The sequence below is a fragment of the Lissotriton vulgaris genome, chromosome 1_1 (assembly GCF_964263255.1).
Source record: "Lissotriton vulgaris chromosome 1_1, aLisVul1.2, whole genome shotgun sequence".
NCBI lineage: Eukaryota > Metazoa > Chordata > Amphibia > Caudata > Salamandridae > Lissotriton > Lissotriton vulgaris.
Window position 1 is genome coordinate 833125037 of NC_141685.1, and position 17653 is coordinate 833142689.

A 17653-nucleotide genomic window follows, 5' to 3' on the forward strand; every position below is an offset into this window, starting at 1 on the left:
CTGGATGCCAAGTTTATTTCTTGTAATACTAGAGTGATGGGTGAATAGTCTTGACTCTGGTGACATCCATTTATTAAAAAATAGCTTTCTCCTACACAGTTAATCTGGTATTCACTTCCTTGCCAATTTCCTGAGCATACCATCAATTTTTTAGAATTCAGAAGTTTTGTCAGCAGTGTAATGGTGCGGAGCCCTTCTCCTTGCTACTCAGGTCAAATGGTCCTAGTAGCCTAAACATTGAAAGTATTTTTCAATGGGCTTGTGTGAATAGTCATAAGTCGCCAACGAATTGTATCACTGATAGTATTGTGAAAATTGTAGAAAAAAGCAGCACGAGTATTACAGTGCCTCTCCTCTTTGAACAGCACTAGGCATTTGAATCGACCAATGAATTAAACCCTGCTTGTTCACTAACTGCGATACAAAAGGGGATGATGGAAGGAGCGTTTGAGCAAATTAAACACTCACCCCCAGTCAACTGATCTGGGTTTAATCCATCACCATTCTTTAGCTCACTCAGCCACCCCAGTTCAGACATGGCCATATGCAAATCAGTCTGACCCTGTGCCTCATGGGAACAGTCCAGCCCTAACTGCCAAGCCATGTCTTCCCTGGACCAGAAACAAGCATCCTGGGACCGGTTTCGGATTAAAAATCCTCATCAGCCAGGCTATCTTGAATCCAGTGGCCAAGTGAGCAAGGGACTCACGTCTGAGCATACCCTGCCAATTTAGGGCGAACAAAGAGATACAAAAGGGGATGCTGGACTGAGCGTTTGAGCAAATCAAACACTCACCCCCAGTCAACTGATCTGGGTTTTATCCATCGCCATTCCTTAGCTCACTCAGCCACCCCAGTTCAGACATGGCCATATGCAAATCAGTCTGACCCTGTGCCTCATGGGAACAGTCCAGCCCGAACTGCCAAGCAATGCCTTCCCTGGACCGGAAACAAGCATCCTGGGACCGGTTTCGGATTCAAAATCCTCATCAGCCAGGCTATCTTGAATCCAGTGGCCAAGTGAGCAAGGGACTCACGTCTGAGCATACCCTGCCAACTTAGGGCGAACAAAGCGATACAAAAGGGGATGCTGGACGGAGCGTTTGAGCAAATGAAACACTCACCCCCAGTCAACTGATCTGGGTTTAATCCATCACCATTATTTAGCTCATTCAGCCACCCCAGTTCAGACATGGCCATAAGCAAATCAGTCTGACACTCGGACACTCACCCCCAGATCAGGTGACTGGGGGTGAGTGTTTGATTTGCTCAAACACTCCGTCCATCATCCCCTTTTGTATCGCTTTGTTCACTAACTGCGGCAATCATGTAAGGTCTCCTAAAAATTAAATCTTAGCATTTTAGTTAATAGCCATAGTTAAAAAGCTCATTTTGGAATTTTCTTCAATAGACCATGGTAAGAATAGAGTACATAAAACATAGGCAGTCGAAAGCTGAATTCTATTGAAAAACACTGAACAACAAGAAACAAGACTGGACAACAGGCAAATAAAAACTGCAAAAACTGCATAACAAACCTCAGGTTCACCTCGAGAGTTTCACAAAATGAACGTGGTATACAAATAAATAGCATAAGCAGAGTGTTCTTCTCAAAATGGAGGAACTACAGGGTAAATTTCGACAAAAATGAAGGCAACACAAATAGAGACATGTAAATACAATCTAATTGACAAGGATCCCCATTAGTGCACATGGTATAGGTGTCAAGAAACACAGCCCGGTGTAGAAATATTTAGATGTGAAAATCCGCACAAGAAATTAAGGCAAGGAGAGGTTGGGGCAATAGGAGTTAAATGACTTTGTTGAGCCTTTAAAATCTGGACATCCGAAACACATGATACAATCTAGATTCAAATGCAAGTGTTTTCATCCAAAGCCTGCATACCGAAATCGAACAGGAGAGGAAACATGTAAAAGACTCACTGCCATCCTCTGTTTCTCCCCTCCACTCAGTACATCCATCCAATCCTGAACACTGTCCCAGCCGCCTTCACGATCCAGGATATGACCCAGCTGGACGTTATCGAGATATTCTTTCAGCACCTGTCACAATATTAATAAATGTTCAGTTTCATGATCTACTCTGCACGACATTAAATGCAATTTAAGAACTGGGTAAGCATACTAAACCAAAAGGATCACATAGTTTATCAAAAGAGAACAACTTGCTTCATTAAAGATCATGGCATCTCCAAAAGTAAACATTTTTCTTCAGCAACTTAGGGGTTTTGCAAAAAACTCAATCTTCAGGAAAGTGTACAGCAAAATTGATGTGAACGAGAACGTAGTTTTTCAACAATAACTTGAATAAAGTGAAACTATGCAACAACAGCTTGTCATGCTGTGGTCTTTTATGACTATAACAAAGCAACGCTTATTTTATTTAAGAAGTTTTATATAACGCTGGCCGGACCCGGGGGTATCGGAGCGCTTTACAGCAGTTTTTTCGCAGGAGTCATAAAATAGAGCCTGTTATCTTGTTGTACATATTGGTTCGGAAGTCCAAGTGTGCTGTGCAGTATTGAGCTGGTACGTAAGTCCTGAGATCGCCTCCATTAGTGCACGTTGTCTTGGGCTGAACCATAGCAGTTTTTCGCAAGAACCATATAGTAGAGCAGTGTTATACATATAGGTTCGGAGGTCCAAGTGTGCTGTGCAGTATTGAGGTAGTACGCGAGTCCCGAGATAACCTCAATTGATGCACTTTGACTTGGGATGAACCTTTAACCCCTTCGCTGTGGCGGCAATTCCGCCGCAGCGCTAAGGGGGGGGTGGGCCCGAGCGGCGCTCGCATGCTCGTGACGGAGACGCTCCGTCACGAGCCGCGGTTGTGCTGTGCTCATGACGGAGCGGTTCCGTCATGGCCCCGCCCGCTTAATAGAACACGCCGCGCAGGCGGGGGGCGGGTCCATGACGGAACCGCTCCGTCATGAGCACAGCTCAGCCGATGCTCATGATGGAGCGGCTCCGTCATGAGCATGGGAGGGGTTAAGGTGGGAAAGAACAGGAGGAAGTTATAAAGCAATGTTATACATATAGGATAGGGAAGACCAAGTGTGCTGTGCAGTACTGAGGTAGAAGGTTTGATCTGAGATAACCTCGAATTAGTGCACTTTGACTTGGGCTGAACTCAGAAAGTAGGACATTGTGATACAGTGTCAGGAGGCAAAAGCGAGTTGGGATTTGCGTTGAGGCGGTGGCTATGCGTTCGAGAGGGGGCGGTTGAGAAAAAGGACTTTTAGTTGTTTTTTTAATTTTGTGAAGGACGGGATAGTTCGGATGTCTGCTGGCATTGAGTTCCAGATTTTGGGTGTGTTTCCGGCGAAGGATCATGCCGCGGATTTTCGTTTGCGTGTTTTCATAGGGATGAGACGTAGGGTATTTGAGCTTCCGAGATTTCAAGTCTGACCTGCCCTCTTGAGTTTGGCAGCCACATAGTCTGGTTTTCCTGTGTGTAGGGCTTTGTGCGTGAGGCTGGCAGTTCTGAAGCTGGCACGCAGTTCGATTGGGAGCCATTTTAGTTCTCAGTGCTGGTGAAATGTGATTGTATTTCTTAATTCCAGTGACCATTCTGGCTGCTGCGTCGAGTGTTGTTTTGAGGGGAGCTAGGTGGGATTTTGTTGTACCAGTGAGGGTTGCTTTCTGGATAGTACCAATGATTGGGTGGCTTGTTTGAGATCATTGGTAGGGATAAATTGTTTAATTTTGTTGTGTCGCTTAAGAATGAGGAAGGCACTCTTGGTGGAGTTTTTGATGTGTTTGGCCATGTCGAGTTTTGGGTCTAGGGTGATTCCTAGTGATTTTACGGAGTTTGCCAGAGGGAGATTTCTGATGAGAGCATCCATCACTTTTAGCCATTCTGCAATTTGAGGGTTCTCTTCTTTATTTGAGATGAGGAGGATTTCGGTTTTGTCTTGATTGAGTCTTAGGTGATTTAGAGACAGCCAATGTTGGATTTCTTTTAGAGTGTCATTTAACTGTGGATGTCATCTAAGGAGGAGGTTTCTAGATAGATCTGGGTGTCATTTGCATACAGATGGAAAGGAATGTTGGCATTTTTAAGAATGATGGTGAGGGGTTCCATGTATATGTTGAACAGTTGTGGTGAGAGCACTGAGCCCTGGGGACGCCTCTGCTGATGGGGTCAGAGGTAAAGTTTTAGATTTTTATCCTTTGTGAGAGGCTGTGTAAGAAGGAGGAGAACCAGCGTTGGACCACCTCATCGGCACCAACCCTTTCTTGTAGAGCCTTGATGAGTAGTTGGTGATCGACCATGTCAAAGGATGCTGATAGGTCCAGGAGAATGAGTAGGCAGCATTGGTCGGTATCTAGGGATTTGTGGATGTCGTCTGTGAGGCGGAGGATCACGGTCTCGGTGCTAAAGCCTTTACTGAACCCAGATTGATGGGGGTCCAGAAGGTTGGTGTTGTCCATGTGTTAGTTGCAAGAAGATGCATTTATCGAGGATGTTGGATAGGAGGGGGAGATTGGAGACAGGTCTGAAGTTATTTAGGTCCTTGTTTTTTTTAGTAGTGGCATGACCTGTCCAACTTTGAGGCATTCAGGTATGATGCCGGTTTCCAGGGAGCTGTTTTTCTGCACCAGAAAGGGGCTGTGGAGAGTTTCAGACTTTTGATCAGTATGGTGGGTATAGGGTCAAGGACTTGGGAGGCGGGTTTGGAGGTGGAGATCAGCTTGAGGATCTCTGCTTCCGGGATGGGGTCGAAGGACTTCCATGTTTTCATGGAGTACCTGCACTTGCTACAGCAAAATGAATATGACCCCCTCACAATAAGTGTAAGGTCAGGGAAAAGAGGGGAAAACAACACCTATATCTTATCTATACAAACATTTCCCTCATTGACCAACAAATTTACTTTGAAAGTAAATTCTTTCCTTGCCACTAACAGGGGTGTTGTTACAAATGTATGTGGATGAGTGAATGTGTATTATTGGAATGGATGTATGTAGTCGACTTATCAGGACGACGGTTTTTTGATAGATATATATATATATATATATACATATATATATATTTGTATTTGATAAAGTTATAGGCAATAATCATGGTTATAAAAGAAATGTACCAATGATCATATGCAGTTGTATTTTTGTATGATGAAATGAACCTTTCTGATTTTGTATAAAATGATATAATGGATAAAATATAAAAATAAAAGAAATGAAATGTCTTATCATATATAAAAATATAAAAAAATAAAAAAAATAATCATATGATTATTGGCATACTTTCAAAGTAAATTTGTTGGTCAATGAGGGAAATGTTTGTATAAATATAGGTGCCTGCACATGCTGTCTTTTGTCACTGGGGGAAAGCTCTTTCAGGAGGGTTTGGGGAGGGTTTGGCTTTGATGTCTAGTGAGAGCTCAATCTTTTTTTCTTTTTGTTTATAACAATTTTTATTAGGGAAAAGAAACAGCAGTTGCAAAGACAGCACATAAGCAGTTCAGATGTTGATACATACAATCAAATGTGAGTAAAGTGTGCATTATCTTACAAGAACATCAGCAATAACATAAAGCAATATAATGGTCAGTATAGAGGGCTATATATGTGCCCACAAGTCCGAGAGTCACCGCTACCGTACATGTCTTTCGGCACGGGGGATTATGTTGTCGCGTCTGTTTCCACTCACTCCATCCAGAATTCCATTTCTCCCTCGTCTCAGTTCCACCGTGGGAGAGATGCAGATATCCCCCCTATATTTATTCCAACGCCCCCACTTTTGATCCCATTTTCGAGGGCAGCCTCTACCTTTCTATACCCTTTTCTCCGCCACCATAGCATGGTCCATGTCCTTAGCCCAATCCCGTAACCATGGTAAAGTATCAAACCCCCTCCCCACTTCTGGGCAATATTTCTTTTTGCTATTCTCCACCCCATGGTGGCCCATGATTGTTCGGTTTGGGCGATGTCCGTTACCTCCTAGATGTTAACGAGGCATAGGCGAGGAGTAGGATGTATGCGCTTATCACAAGATCTAGCCAATTGTCAGGTAACATCTACCCAATATCGCTGTATATGGGGGCACTCCCATAAGATGTGTTTGAATGTGTCTAATTGATTGCAGTGTCGAAGACAGTTTGTCTGGTCTCCTGCCCAACCTTAATAGTAGTTTGGTATCGAAATATACACAGTGTAAGATCTTAAGCTGGACCAGCCGGAGTTGCATTGGTATGGCCACTTCGCGGGGGAAGCCAGTCCTTACCAGTGATAGCACCCAGATCTGACTCCCAATTGGAACTCAGTTTCAGCATTGGATCGGGCTGGTTGTTGATGAGCTTTTTGTATGTTAGGGAGACAGCTTTGGTGTCCATTGGGTCCGGCAACAACCTGTCCTCCAAAGGAGAGGATTCAGGGAGGGGGGCATCTGTGGGAAGGGAGCAGTCAATGGCATGGCTAATCTGAAGATATCGGAAGTGCTCTGATGGTGCCAGCTGATATTTAAGTTGGAGTTCTGCAAATGAGGCCTTCTTGCCCTTAATCCACATATCCCCCACTCTGGAAAATCCCATCGTATCCCACTTATCGAATCCCGCACAAGCCTTGAGGCGTCCCAGGACGTAGGGCTCCCACAGGGGGGGGGGGTTGCTTTCAACAAACGCCCCTGCCATCCCATACGCCGTTGGACTCTGTGCCAAACAGACAGTACGGACCGTAGTGCCGGTCAAATCTAGTGTCTTGGGGTTTGAATATAGTGCTCTATTGTAGCCACCCTTCCCAGTTAACCACAAACCAGTGTGGAAGCTTGGGTCAGAATGGGATCCAAACACCCATCTGTTAATGGCAACTAATTGAGACGCCTGGTAGTACAGGCGTATCTCCGGCAACCCGATGCCTCCATCGTACTAGCCCATAGAGAGTTTATGTATGGCAATCCGAGGTGGCCCATTATCCCATAATAGAGTCGATCTGCGAAAAGTAGGAGTCGGGGACCTGAAAGGGGGTGTTCTCCAGGGCATAAAGGAAGCGTGGCAGGGCGAGCATTTTGTATAGAGATGCCCAGCCCAAAAGGGTGAGGGTAGTGTCTTCCAGTGAGTGACATCAGACTTACACCTTTGTTACAGACCCAACAGATTCTGTTCGTAAAACGCGGTCTGGTCAGTCGTTATAAAGATGCCAAGGTAGCCAAAACCCTGGGCCTCCACAGGGATGGTATAGCCCCAAGGGCTCGGTGGCGGAGTACCCCAAAGTGAGTACATCTGGGATTTGGACCAGTTGATCTGGCAGCCGGAGTGGGCCCGAATATGTGGGAAATGTGAAGGACGCGGCGAAGGGAGCGCGCCGGCGAAGCGAGATAAAGTAAGAAGTCATCCGCTGTCCTTCCGCAGCTGTAATGTTATCACAGGCCCAGACAGGGTTTCCACGTACGCGGCGGCCCTGCCACGCACCACGAGGGACGACGCACCGTCCAACAAGGCCCGCAACTCACCAGTCAATCAGGAGCGGCCCGCACCATCTCCGCCGGAGCTCCGATTTCGCGCTGCCAGCCGCAGATTATGTTCCAGCACACGCGAGAGGCCAAATAAGTTTTAGGCACAGCCGCGGCCTCACATACTGCAAGGGCAGCACGGCCACATTCCTCAGCCGGCAGGGGCAGTTGCAGGCACTCTGGCTCCGGAGCTTCCATGGAGCAGTGAGATTATTCACCACCAAAGTTGGGCCCACGACTGCCAGACGCCACAGGAACACCTCTCCGGTACCAGGTCAGGAAACGGGCCGGTTGGAGCGATTCAGATCAGGATTGTGCGGGAGTGGTGCTCCGGAGAGAAGCTAAGGAGTGGTCATTACCATTGGCGGAAAGCCACGCCCCCGAGAGCTCAATCTTGGTGATGTTTTCTTCGAAGAAGACGGCACAGTTTTCGTACAATACTTTAGAGGCCTGCATTGAGAATTCGAGGGGCTTGGAGGTTTGTTGCTTGATGATTTTAAACAGTTAGTTGGGCCTATTTTGGATTTCTCGCTGCTGATGTGTTTTTTGTACTTCCTTCGGGCTGCTTTGAGTTGTTCGAGTAGGCTTGCGGAGGGGTTGCTCCTCCATAGTCTTTCTGCAGCTCCAAGTTGTCTCCTTTCGTTATTAATGTCCGTGTTGAACCAGGATCTAGATGGGATGTTCCTGATTTTTTTTGTTTCAGTGGGGCTACTTGGTCTAGAATGGATGTCAAGGTTGTGTTGTAATGGGCAGTGAGTTCAGTGGTGGATAGATCATTCGCGGATGAGGTGAGGAGAGAGTTAACCCTTTCTTCACGGTCAGTCATGTTGATCTGAGTGGGGTGTTTGGTCCATTTGGGAGGGGTTGGGTGGGAAACTAGCAAGTGATCGGTTAAGTGAGGTAGAAGAGGATTCAGGTGATCTGACCAATCCATGAGCAGGGCGTGGTTTATTGTGACTGCGTCGCGTTTGGCGATAATGGCATCAAGGATTGCTCCTTTGTTGTGAGATTCCTCCATGCACTGTTGGGTAAGGTTGTTGTTGTGTAACAGCTCGTTCAGGTTCTGGATTAGCAGGTTGTTTTCTTCATTCCAGTGTAGGTTGAGGTCGCCCAGAATTAAATTGTTTGCATCTCGGAGAGAACAGTGGGAAATTCGGGCGGACAAGTGTTCAGTGAATGTGGCTGCGGTCACTATTAAATTTGGACTGCAAAATACTTTGTCCTACCAAATAAATTGTTGCCTAGGTTGTGTTCCCTGGTGCATTGTACCAGAGTGGATTGGTGCCATGTTGTAGTACACCTCACAACCTCAGGAGACATTTTCATATCATAGCAGACATGCCACCCAACTGACCAATGGTGGCATTTAACATTGAGATGGCCTTGGACTTTTAGAGATGGGCCCACTTGTAAGTAGTCCTACAAAAGAAAGTGATTTGATCCCAGATGACGAACTAGACTTCTATAGTCTAATTCAATCAAAAACAGGCCAGGTCCGTACTCCAAATTGTCAAGTGGAGAGGGGCACCAGACAAGGTTGCCTCCCATCTCTTATCCTGTATGGGCTAACCAAGGAGGAGCTGGCATGCACTTTTAGAAAATATGGTACTAGAATACAACTATCATAACAGATTATTTGCAGTGTACACTGATGACAAACGCCTTAAAGTTGAAGAACCACAAGTATAAATCTTAAGTGGGAATGATGAATGAGTTTGGAGCCCCCTTTGACCATAACTGGAAAAAGCCATGCCTACTCCCACTACACCAAGCCACTTTGCGGGTCACGGTTTTATATTCGTGCCAGGGGTCGCCAATTCCTAAATTAGCAAATCACCACCAAATATTATTGGAATTGATGCCTACAAATAAGTGGAATACAAAAAGTATATACCCACCCAGAGACCACAAGAATGTTTGGGAGGGAATCAGGCCTTCTGTTGACTAAAGTGGATTTATGAGATAGGCTCTCCAATTAAATGATGGGCAACATTTACTCCTCCGAGAATCTCCATACTACTACTCAAGTATGTAACAAATATGGAAAACAAGGGCAATTCCTGTCATTCTGTGATCTAACACAAGCAACCAAATTCAAATGGCATATCTGAAACACAGCGCGAGTACTCAACTTTTTTTTTTTGTAAATTTTATTTTTGCGGCGAAAGTATCAAATAGGGCACATAGCAAACAGTCATCAAATCAGTTGACAGGATATGGACAGGTAGGCCAGGTCCATGATGAGTACACAGCCACGTACAGCCCACATCCCGGAGGCAGGGCGGCGACAAGGTGAACCCATAATCAAGCAGGAGGACGTGCACTTATGCATCAAATATCAGTTAGACAGTATCAATGACTACGCCATTTTTGATGTCACAATACCAAACTATATAACTATAAACACTAACAAACCCCCCCCCCCATGAGTGGCAATTCTAGCGCTGATCCGAACACAGAAGGAGAGATATGCAAGGGCCAAGGAGGCCGCGGTCATAACAGTACACTGCGGTCATCTGGGAATTACGGCTAAAGTCAAACATATCCAGCATGGAATGGAATGGAAGCATGGCCCAGGAGACAGTTACATCGCTTCCCGATCTCCCTCACCCAACCCCCCCCCCCCTCGTCAGACTCTGAGGAAGCGGAGGAAAACAACTCAGCGCTGGTGGCGTCCGAATCGTCCTCCCCCATCCCCTCGATACACATGACTCTCCAGGCGAGCAGGTCTTCCTGGAGCTTCACGTCTCTACGAGTGCGCTGCATATGCGTCTCCTCCGCCAAGGCCCATTCCCTGGCATCTCGCAACCATAGAGGTATTTCAGGGGCCCTCTGGCCCATCCAGGTAATGGCCACCCGTCTCCTCGCTAGAACCAAAAGCAGTTGAAGCAATTTGTAAGACAGTCCCTTCCTCCTGGGTTTGGGAACTAACGCCAGTAAACAATGAAGCGGGTCAAGCTGCAACCGAATATGTGTAATCCGGTTAATGCGACCCACCACCTCGTGCCAGAAATCATGAACCAAGGGGCATTCCCAGGCCAGATGAAGGAATCCCGCTCTTACTGCACCACATCTAGGGCAATTATGGCTTCTATCTGAGGAAATGCGGTGGAGGGAGACAGGTGTCATATAAGTGCGATGCACAAAGTTAAAATGAATTAGTTTGAATCGCGCATTGCAGGAAACCTTGCGAGTCAACAATCCAATTCGCTTCCTCTGGGCCGGGTCCAATTCGATCCCCAGGTCCGCCTCCCAAGTCCCCCAAGCTGTCGCCACCGGGGGAGTTGAGTCCCTGCGCATAGCAGAGTATAGTAGGGAGACTAAACGTCTACCCCTACCACAGGATAATATAACGTCCAGGGTACTAGTGAGCTGGGGCGCCTCCGGGAACTGAGGCCACGTCGTTCTGGCCACATCTCTAAGGCATCCGTAATGCAAGTACTGGCCCTCCCTGAGTCCAAAGGAGTCCACTGCTCTCTCAAAGGACACAAAGGAGTCGTCCGGATAAAGATCTGCGAGGGTGTCGCAACCTCCCAGCCGCCACTCCCGGAAGGACATATTCGCCTCCATCTTGAGAATCGGGGCCAGGATCCAAATGGATAGCTCCCTGTGGAACGGCGCGCGCCGCAGAACCCTTTCAACGAAGCGCTGCCATATATTCGCCGTGTGCCTTACGACATAGGGCAGAGCACCAGGGGCGCCCCGGCCTTGCATGAAAGCCTCCTGCAAGTCTCTGTCCGAGGCCACACCCGCCAACAATGCCAACTCCCAATTCTCGTTGTCAGCAAACCACCTGGCCGCCGGGAGAAGCTGCGCCGCATAGTAGTACAAGTCGAACCTCGGGGCCTCTAGGCCACCCTCCTCCCAGCACTGTGTCACCGTGCGCAGTGCTACCCTACTACGACCACCCGCCCACAGGAGGGAGGTGAGCAGTGAGTTCAGCGTGCGAACGATTCGGGGAGGCAACGGGCATAGGGTATTTTGTAGCACATAGAGTACCCTGGGGAGCATCACCATCTTGGCAACTGCCAGACGCCCCATGAGGGAGAGCGGGAGCGTATTCCAAAAATCAATGGACTTCCGGAGGCCAGCGAGTATTCTGTCTATATTATGAGTCAAGAGAGCGTCGTCGGAGGCGGCCACCTGAATACCCAGGTACCGGAACGCCATGCGTTCACACCGGAGGCCCAGGTAGCGAGAATCCGCGTCTACCTCGGGAACGGTAGGAGTCAGTGGGAACACCAGGGACTTATTGACATTCATGCGGAGCCCAGAGGCCGCGCCAAAGCGGTCCAAAAGCCGCAGTAAAGCAGGGAGAGCCTCCAGCGGGGAGGTCAGGTAGAATAGTGCATCATCGGCGTAGAGGGAGATGACATTAGTAGTGTCCCCCACCACAATACCCCAGTCATGCAGCTCCCTGCGGGCAGATACGGCCAGGGGCTCGATTGCGAGAGCGAATAGGAGGGGGGACAGGGGGCAACCCTGCCGAGTACCCCTCCCCAGTGGCCACTCCTCAGAGCGGGCCGACCCCAGGCGCACCCTGGCCCGGGGCGCTCCATAGAGCACCCGGATCCAGTCGCGAAAACTCGGACCAAATCCCATCTTCAATAGGACATGCATCAGATAACCCCAATGCACCGTATCAAAGGCTTTGGCCAGGTCAACGGAGACCAAGACATGGGGGACCTCACGTCCCCGGACCTCATGTAAAATGTGAGTTAGGCGACGCAAATTCATTGCCGTATTACGCCCCGGGACAAAACCACACTGGTCCTGGTGGACGAGTTGGGTGACGTGTGGGGCAAGGCGATTGGCCAGCAGCTTGGTGAGGATTTTAGCGTCTGAATTTATCGGGGTGATAGGGCGGTAGGCCGTGGGGTCTGTTTTATCACCGCCCGGCTTCAAAATCATGCATACCTCACCCTGGTTCAAGGTAGGTGGGAGGGCGCCCACACGCAAGGCCTCATTATAGACCTGCAGGAGGAGGGGGGCTAGGGTATGCCCGAACTCCTGATAAAACTCCGCAGGGAACCCATCCCCGCCAGGGGTCTTGGCCCAGGGAAGGGCGGCTATTGCCGCGGCGACCTCACTCAACGATATCTTGACGTCCAGTTCCTTCGCTGCTGCCTCCGGCAGGGTCTGCAGACCGAGGTCCTCAAGGTATGAGTGATAGCCATCCTCAGTAATGGATGGGTCAACCTCATACACCGAGCGCAAATGGTCCCGCAGGACCGCGAGTACACCCGCCTCCGAGTGTGCCATTCCTCCACTGGGTGTCCGCAGGGCCACTATACGTTCGGCCGCAAACTCACGGCGAAGTATCCAGGCCAATAAGCGTCCAGACTTATCCCCCTCGCGGTGCAGTCTCTGCCTATATTGGCCCAGTGTGAATTTATCGAGCCGCGTGAGTATGTCGTGAATCGACGCCAAGGAAAGACCCTCCGCCCGCAGGTCCGACACGTCTGGATCGGACCGGGTTTGAGTGTGCAGGAGCTCAGCTTCCGCAGCCTGCAAGTCAGCAAGCAGTTGTTTCCTGACCCCATACGACAGACCCATGCACGCCCCACGCACGACCGCTTTCAGTGCTTCCCATTTGGTGGAATAGGACAAGTCCCTTTCCGCCCAGTTGAGTTCGAGGTAGTCGGAGAGCGACGACGCCACATGGTCCCGGGCCACTGGATCCTGAAGCAGGTCAGACGGAAGCCTCCAGGTTCGCGGACGCTCCGTGCGATCAGGCCACTGTGTCACGCACGTGACCGGAGCATGATCTGATAGATATCTGGCCTGGTGCGTAACTGTTAGTGTAAGAGAGGAAGGGAGGTTGGCCGCCAGCACTCGGTCTAGCCTGCTATGCGTATTATGCGTCGGGGTGTAACATGTATAAAGCTTCTGTGTCGGGTGGCAGGTACGCCACACATCCACTGCCCCTATATTATGCATCACTTCCCGCAGCCGCGCCGTCATGCGGGGCTTAGTGCCCACCCTAGGCGGATGACGGTCTAGCTCATGATGTAGCACGCAATTGAAATCTCCGAACCAAAGGAGGGGTGCGTCTAGACTCGGGCCACCAGATCCTGCATCTGGGAGAAGAAGGTCGGGTCATCGACATTCGGTGCGTATGTATTAAGGATCAGGAGGACTTTATCGTCCAGCCTGAGTTTCGCCAATATGTACCTGCCTTCCACATCCGCATCTATATATTGAACCTCACAGGGAACCCCAGGGGCCACCCAAATTAATACCCCCCTAGCATATGTAGAATAGGAGGAGTGGAAGACCTGGCCTCGCCACTTCCTGGCCAGCCTCTGCGCACCATCCTCATCTAGGTGGGTCTCCTGCAAGCAAGCAACTGAAATCCCATGGCGTTTGAGAAAGGTAAGGACCCTGTGTCTCTTAGTGCACGTACCCAAGCCACGCACATTCCACGTTAAGAATTTAAATCCCATGACCAACATTCACGCCCAATCGGGCCACATCGCAAGCACAACCCCGGCCATCTCCAGTAGGCCCTCGCAACACAGAAATCTAGGGATGCTTCACGTAGTGCCAGCACCCCATCAATCGGAATCAACATGCGTAGTATGCCAAAGTCATCGTTGTCACATCCCCGATCCCACCCCCCAACAATCCCAACATTCAAAACTTCTGCAGTAACCCCCTCAACCCCCCCACCCGCGAGCAATAGGATAGCAACAACCAAAACCGTCACCCCGCCCTCCCCATGCCAGTGCCAGGACGTGCACAGCCACCCCATACCACACACTTCACCCACACTCACACACATCACAGCAACCCCCCCCACCCACCCTCCCAGCTCCCCGAAAGACCCAACAAAACTATAATACGAACCCGGTCATATCTCCACCGCCGAGTTAGCAATGCGGGAAGACAACCGCCACCCACACCTCCCAGCACCCGGAGCCCAGACAACCCAATGCCCAGTGCAAGGTACCAACCAGTATCCAAATGTCCCCAGCATCAAGACAGAAAAGTCACAAGGGAAAGATATGCAGGACCTTCGGGAACCACACAACAAAGGCAGGCACCCAGCGGAGGCAATGCAGGCAGGGCAAGAATCATTCCAGCTCCGGCGCCGGTAAAGCAGTCTCCGGAACCACCGGAGCCGTAGAGTCCGCGCCCAGTGGCGTCTCCTGTAAAGTATCTGGTACAAGAATGTCATTAGGGGCGGCCTCCCCAGTTGAGCTCGAGCCAGTCCTCTCAGGTGAATCGTCCATTAGGATGGCCCCGTCCGGTCCCACCGTGGGTCGAGTCTCAGGAGCTCCACGAGATTCAGAACGGCGATTTCTCCTGCCACGTCGCCTCCGCTGCGGCCGAGTCCCCCAAGTGTCTCTTGAACCTCCTCTCTCACCCGGGGGGAGATCATCTCCCCTGATCTCAAGCCATTCCCACACCTCCGCAGGTGACTCAAAGAAGTGTGCCCGGCCCTGGGCGAGCACCTTGAGCTTGGCGGGGTATAGAAGCATATACTGAAGCTGCATGTCGCGTAGCTTTTGCTTGACTCCCAGGTAGGATTTCCTCCGTTCTTGTACCTGCTGGGTGTAGTCGGGATAAATGGAGATTCGGCTATTCTCAATCGTGTGCGGCCCTGACTCCCTCGCCGCCTTAAGGATGCAGTCGCGGTCCTTATAGTTCAGGATTTTCGCAATGAGGGCCCTAGGGGTCTCTCCCGGTCGCGGAGGAGGCACCAGAGCTCTGTGCGCCCGCTCCACAATGAAGACGCTGGACAGGCCACTCGGACACAGGTGTTCACGGATCCAAGTCTCTAGGAAGCGCTCAGGATTCCCCGCCTCCAGGCGCTCCGGTACCCCCAAGACCCGTATGTTGCTACGACGCGCCCTCCCTTCCGCGTCCTCGGCTCGCCTCTCCAAAGCACGGGTAGTAGAGGTAAGTTGGGAGAGTGACTTCTGTAGGGCAGCGACCTCCCCCTGCAGCTGTGTGATATTGCCCTCCGCATCCGACACTTTATCCGCCACCTTGCGAAGGTCCGTCCGCAAGAGATTCACATCAATGGACACCATCTCTATCTGGCGCTCCAGGGCAGAGTGCGAGCCCTGTATAGCCTTGAGAAGTTCCGCTCTGGACGGCTCCAGCGGGTCCCCGGCCCCAGCGTCGGCGCCCGTCTGGCGCGTGATCCTCTGTGGCTGTAGGCGAGGGGTAGTGTATTGCACAATTGTGTTAGGTTGGGTGGCCTTAGGGCCACGTCCAGAACGGCCCGCCATGTCCACTGTCAGGGGATCTCTCGTCCCGGTCAGGGAGGGCCACCCAGGAGCCACACAGTCCAAAATAGGGCAGGCGCACACCACAGCGTCCGAGGGATAGGGAGGAATCGGCCTCCAGGTAGGCCAAACAATCCAGGAGGCAAGATGGCGTAGGAGCCGCTCGCGTTCTTCCAACCCCTCTGGGGGACTGGGAGTCAGGGCCCCGGCCAGCCAACAGTGAACAGCACAGGATAAAGCACGGGTACGACCACCTTCTCCTGTCGTGCACCTCCCCAGGGCCCCGGCAGCACCAGGCAGAGCGGCGCACAGAGGCACCCGGTTCCCAGCCGCCACCAATTTCCCAGGGGCTGCCCGGCCTCGGTCTCAAGATGGCGGGCGTGTGGGGGAGGGGCGCAGGTCGTCTGCTCCGGGATGGCCACCAGGGTTTAGGAGCAGGGAGAGTCCAACAGCCCCCCCCCCCCCCCCCCCCGAGTGCAGGATAAGGTCCAGCGGAAGGAGGAACCGGGGCTGCAAACTCCACGGGCACTGCCACCGGGGCCGGAGCCAGACCGGCCCACCAGTATTCGGGAGCCTCCTGTGTGTACCCCCACGCCTCACACGGGGTCCAGGACAAGCCGCGTGTACAGGGTCCACCTCCGGGCGAAGGCGCCCCGATGACTGGACGCTCAATCCCCAACTATTGCAGGGGAAGCCCTCCGTTCTCCAGGGCAATGTGGCAGGTCAAAATGGTGGGCGCCTCCACCTCCTCGTCCCCCTCCTCACCTCACCGCAGGGATACCACCGTGCAGCCGATGCCCGACCTCCGCTCGCAGACCGGGTGCACCCGCCAGGTCGCAGGGGGTCGGAAGAGGATTCGCTCCGTCCGAGGGTCACCTCACGCCACAGCCGCCACTCGGCCCAAGAGCGCAGGCCCAAGCCGCGGCGTTGCGCGAGGGAAGACGCCGGCTCCGCTCCCCGCAGCAGGCAGGCCAGATCCTCGCAGCAGATTGCCGGGCACGGGTCAGTTCCTCGGGTCACCGGAGTCTCGGCGGGGTGACCGCTACCCCTTCCACACGCTTTGCAGCAGTCAGGAGAGCCCGGGCAGGATTTTCAAAAGGATTCAGTCGGTCTTCGGGACGGAGCTGGAGGAGCTCACGTCCTGTCGGCCATGCTGCTTGGCCACGCCCCGAGTACTCAACTTAATACCAGACACTATCTTGTGGTTCTGGTAAAAAGTAGTTTCACAATTATATGGACCCCTGATAAGGACCTTAGGCAAACCTCTTAGATGGGTTCAAATTATAGGTGAAAAATTAGGAGATGAAGAATGGGAAAGAACAGTGACACACTATTAATGCTACTGTTCAGGTCTGAAGAAATAGTAGATTTAAGCAGCTATAATTTACGTATCTCCATGGGACCAATTTCACCCACATCAGCTTCCGTAAAATATTTAGTACCAAGAAGGGCAATTGCCTTAGATGTCGCTCTCCAGACACTCACTGTACTGCTATATCTGGTATAAACTCCATTCTGGACTGAGGTGGTTGTCCAGATGAACCTGGCAGCGAATACTTCACCAAATTACCCTGGAGTATGCCTATTGGGACTGCTCTTCCACAAAGGTCTAGGAACTATGCAAGTATATTATCAGACTTGGAACTGGTAATAGCCAAAAAGAGTTGCCTCGAATTGAAAGCCCCATATGCCCAAACATTGACTATATGGACATCGGAGGTAATTAAGGGTGAAGTAGCAGAAATAGCATATTTGCATATTCTATCTGGAAAAACCCCTAAAACTGTGTCTCTGGAGACATAGCTATGGACAACTCAACACAAAAAAACAAAAATCAGGTGTCCATCTGTGATGATTTAAGTTGAATAATGTGAACGAGAGTAATTAATTCCACAGAACAGAACAAGATCTATATTATGCAACCACCATGCTTAAGACATTT

At 50.7% G+C, this 17653-nt stretch overlaps 1 protein-coding gene across 1 annotated transcript in view; it reads right to left on the minus strand.

The window, feature by feature from the left end:
• The window catches only part of ABCD3 (ATP binding cassette subfamily D member 3), a 370248-nt gene that overhangs the window by 60401 nt on the left and 292194 nt on the right, over positions 1–17653 (minus strand). Inside the window, exon 20 of the mRNA XM_086957398.1 lies at positions 1945–2064. Coding sequence (XP_086813524.1) covers positions 1945–2064 — 120 coding nt within the window. The remainder of the gene's footprint in view (positions 1–1944; positions 2065–17653) is intronic.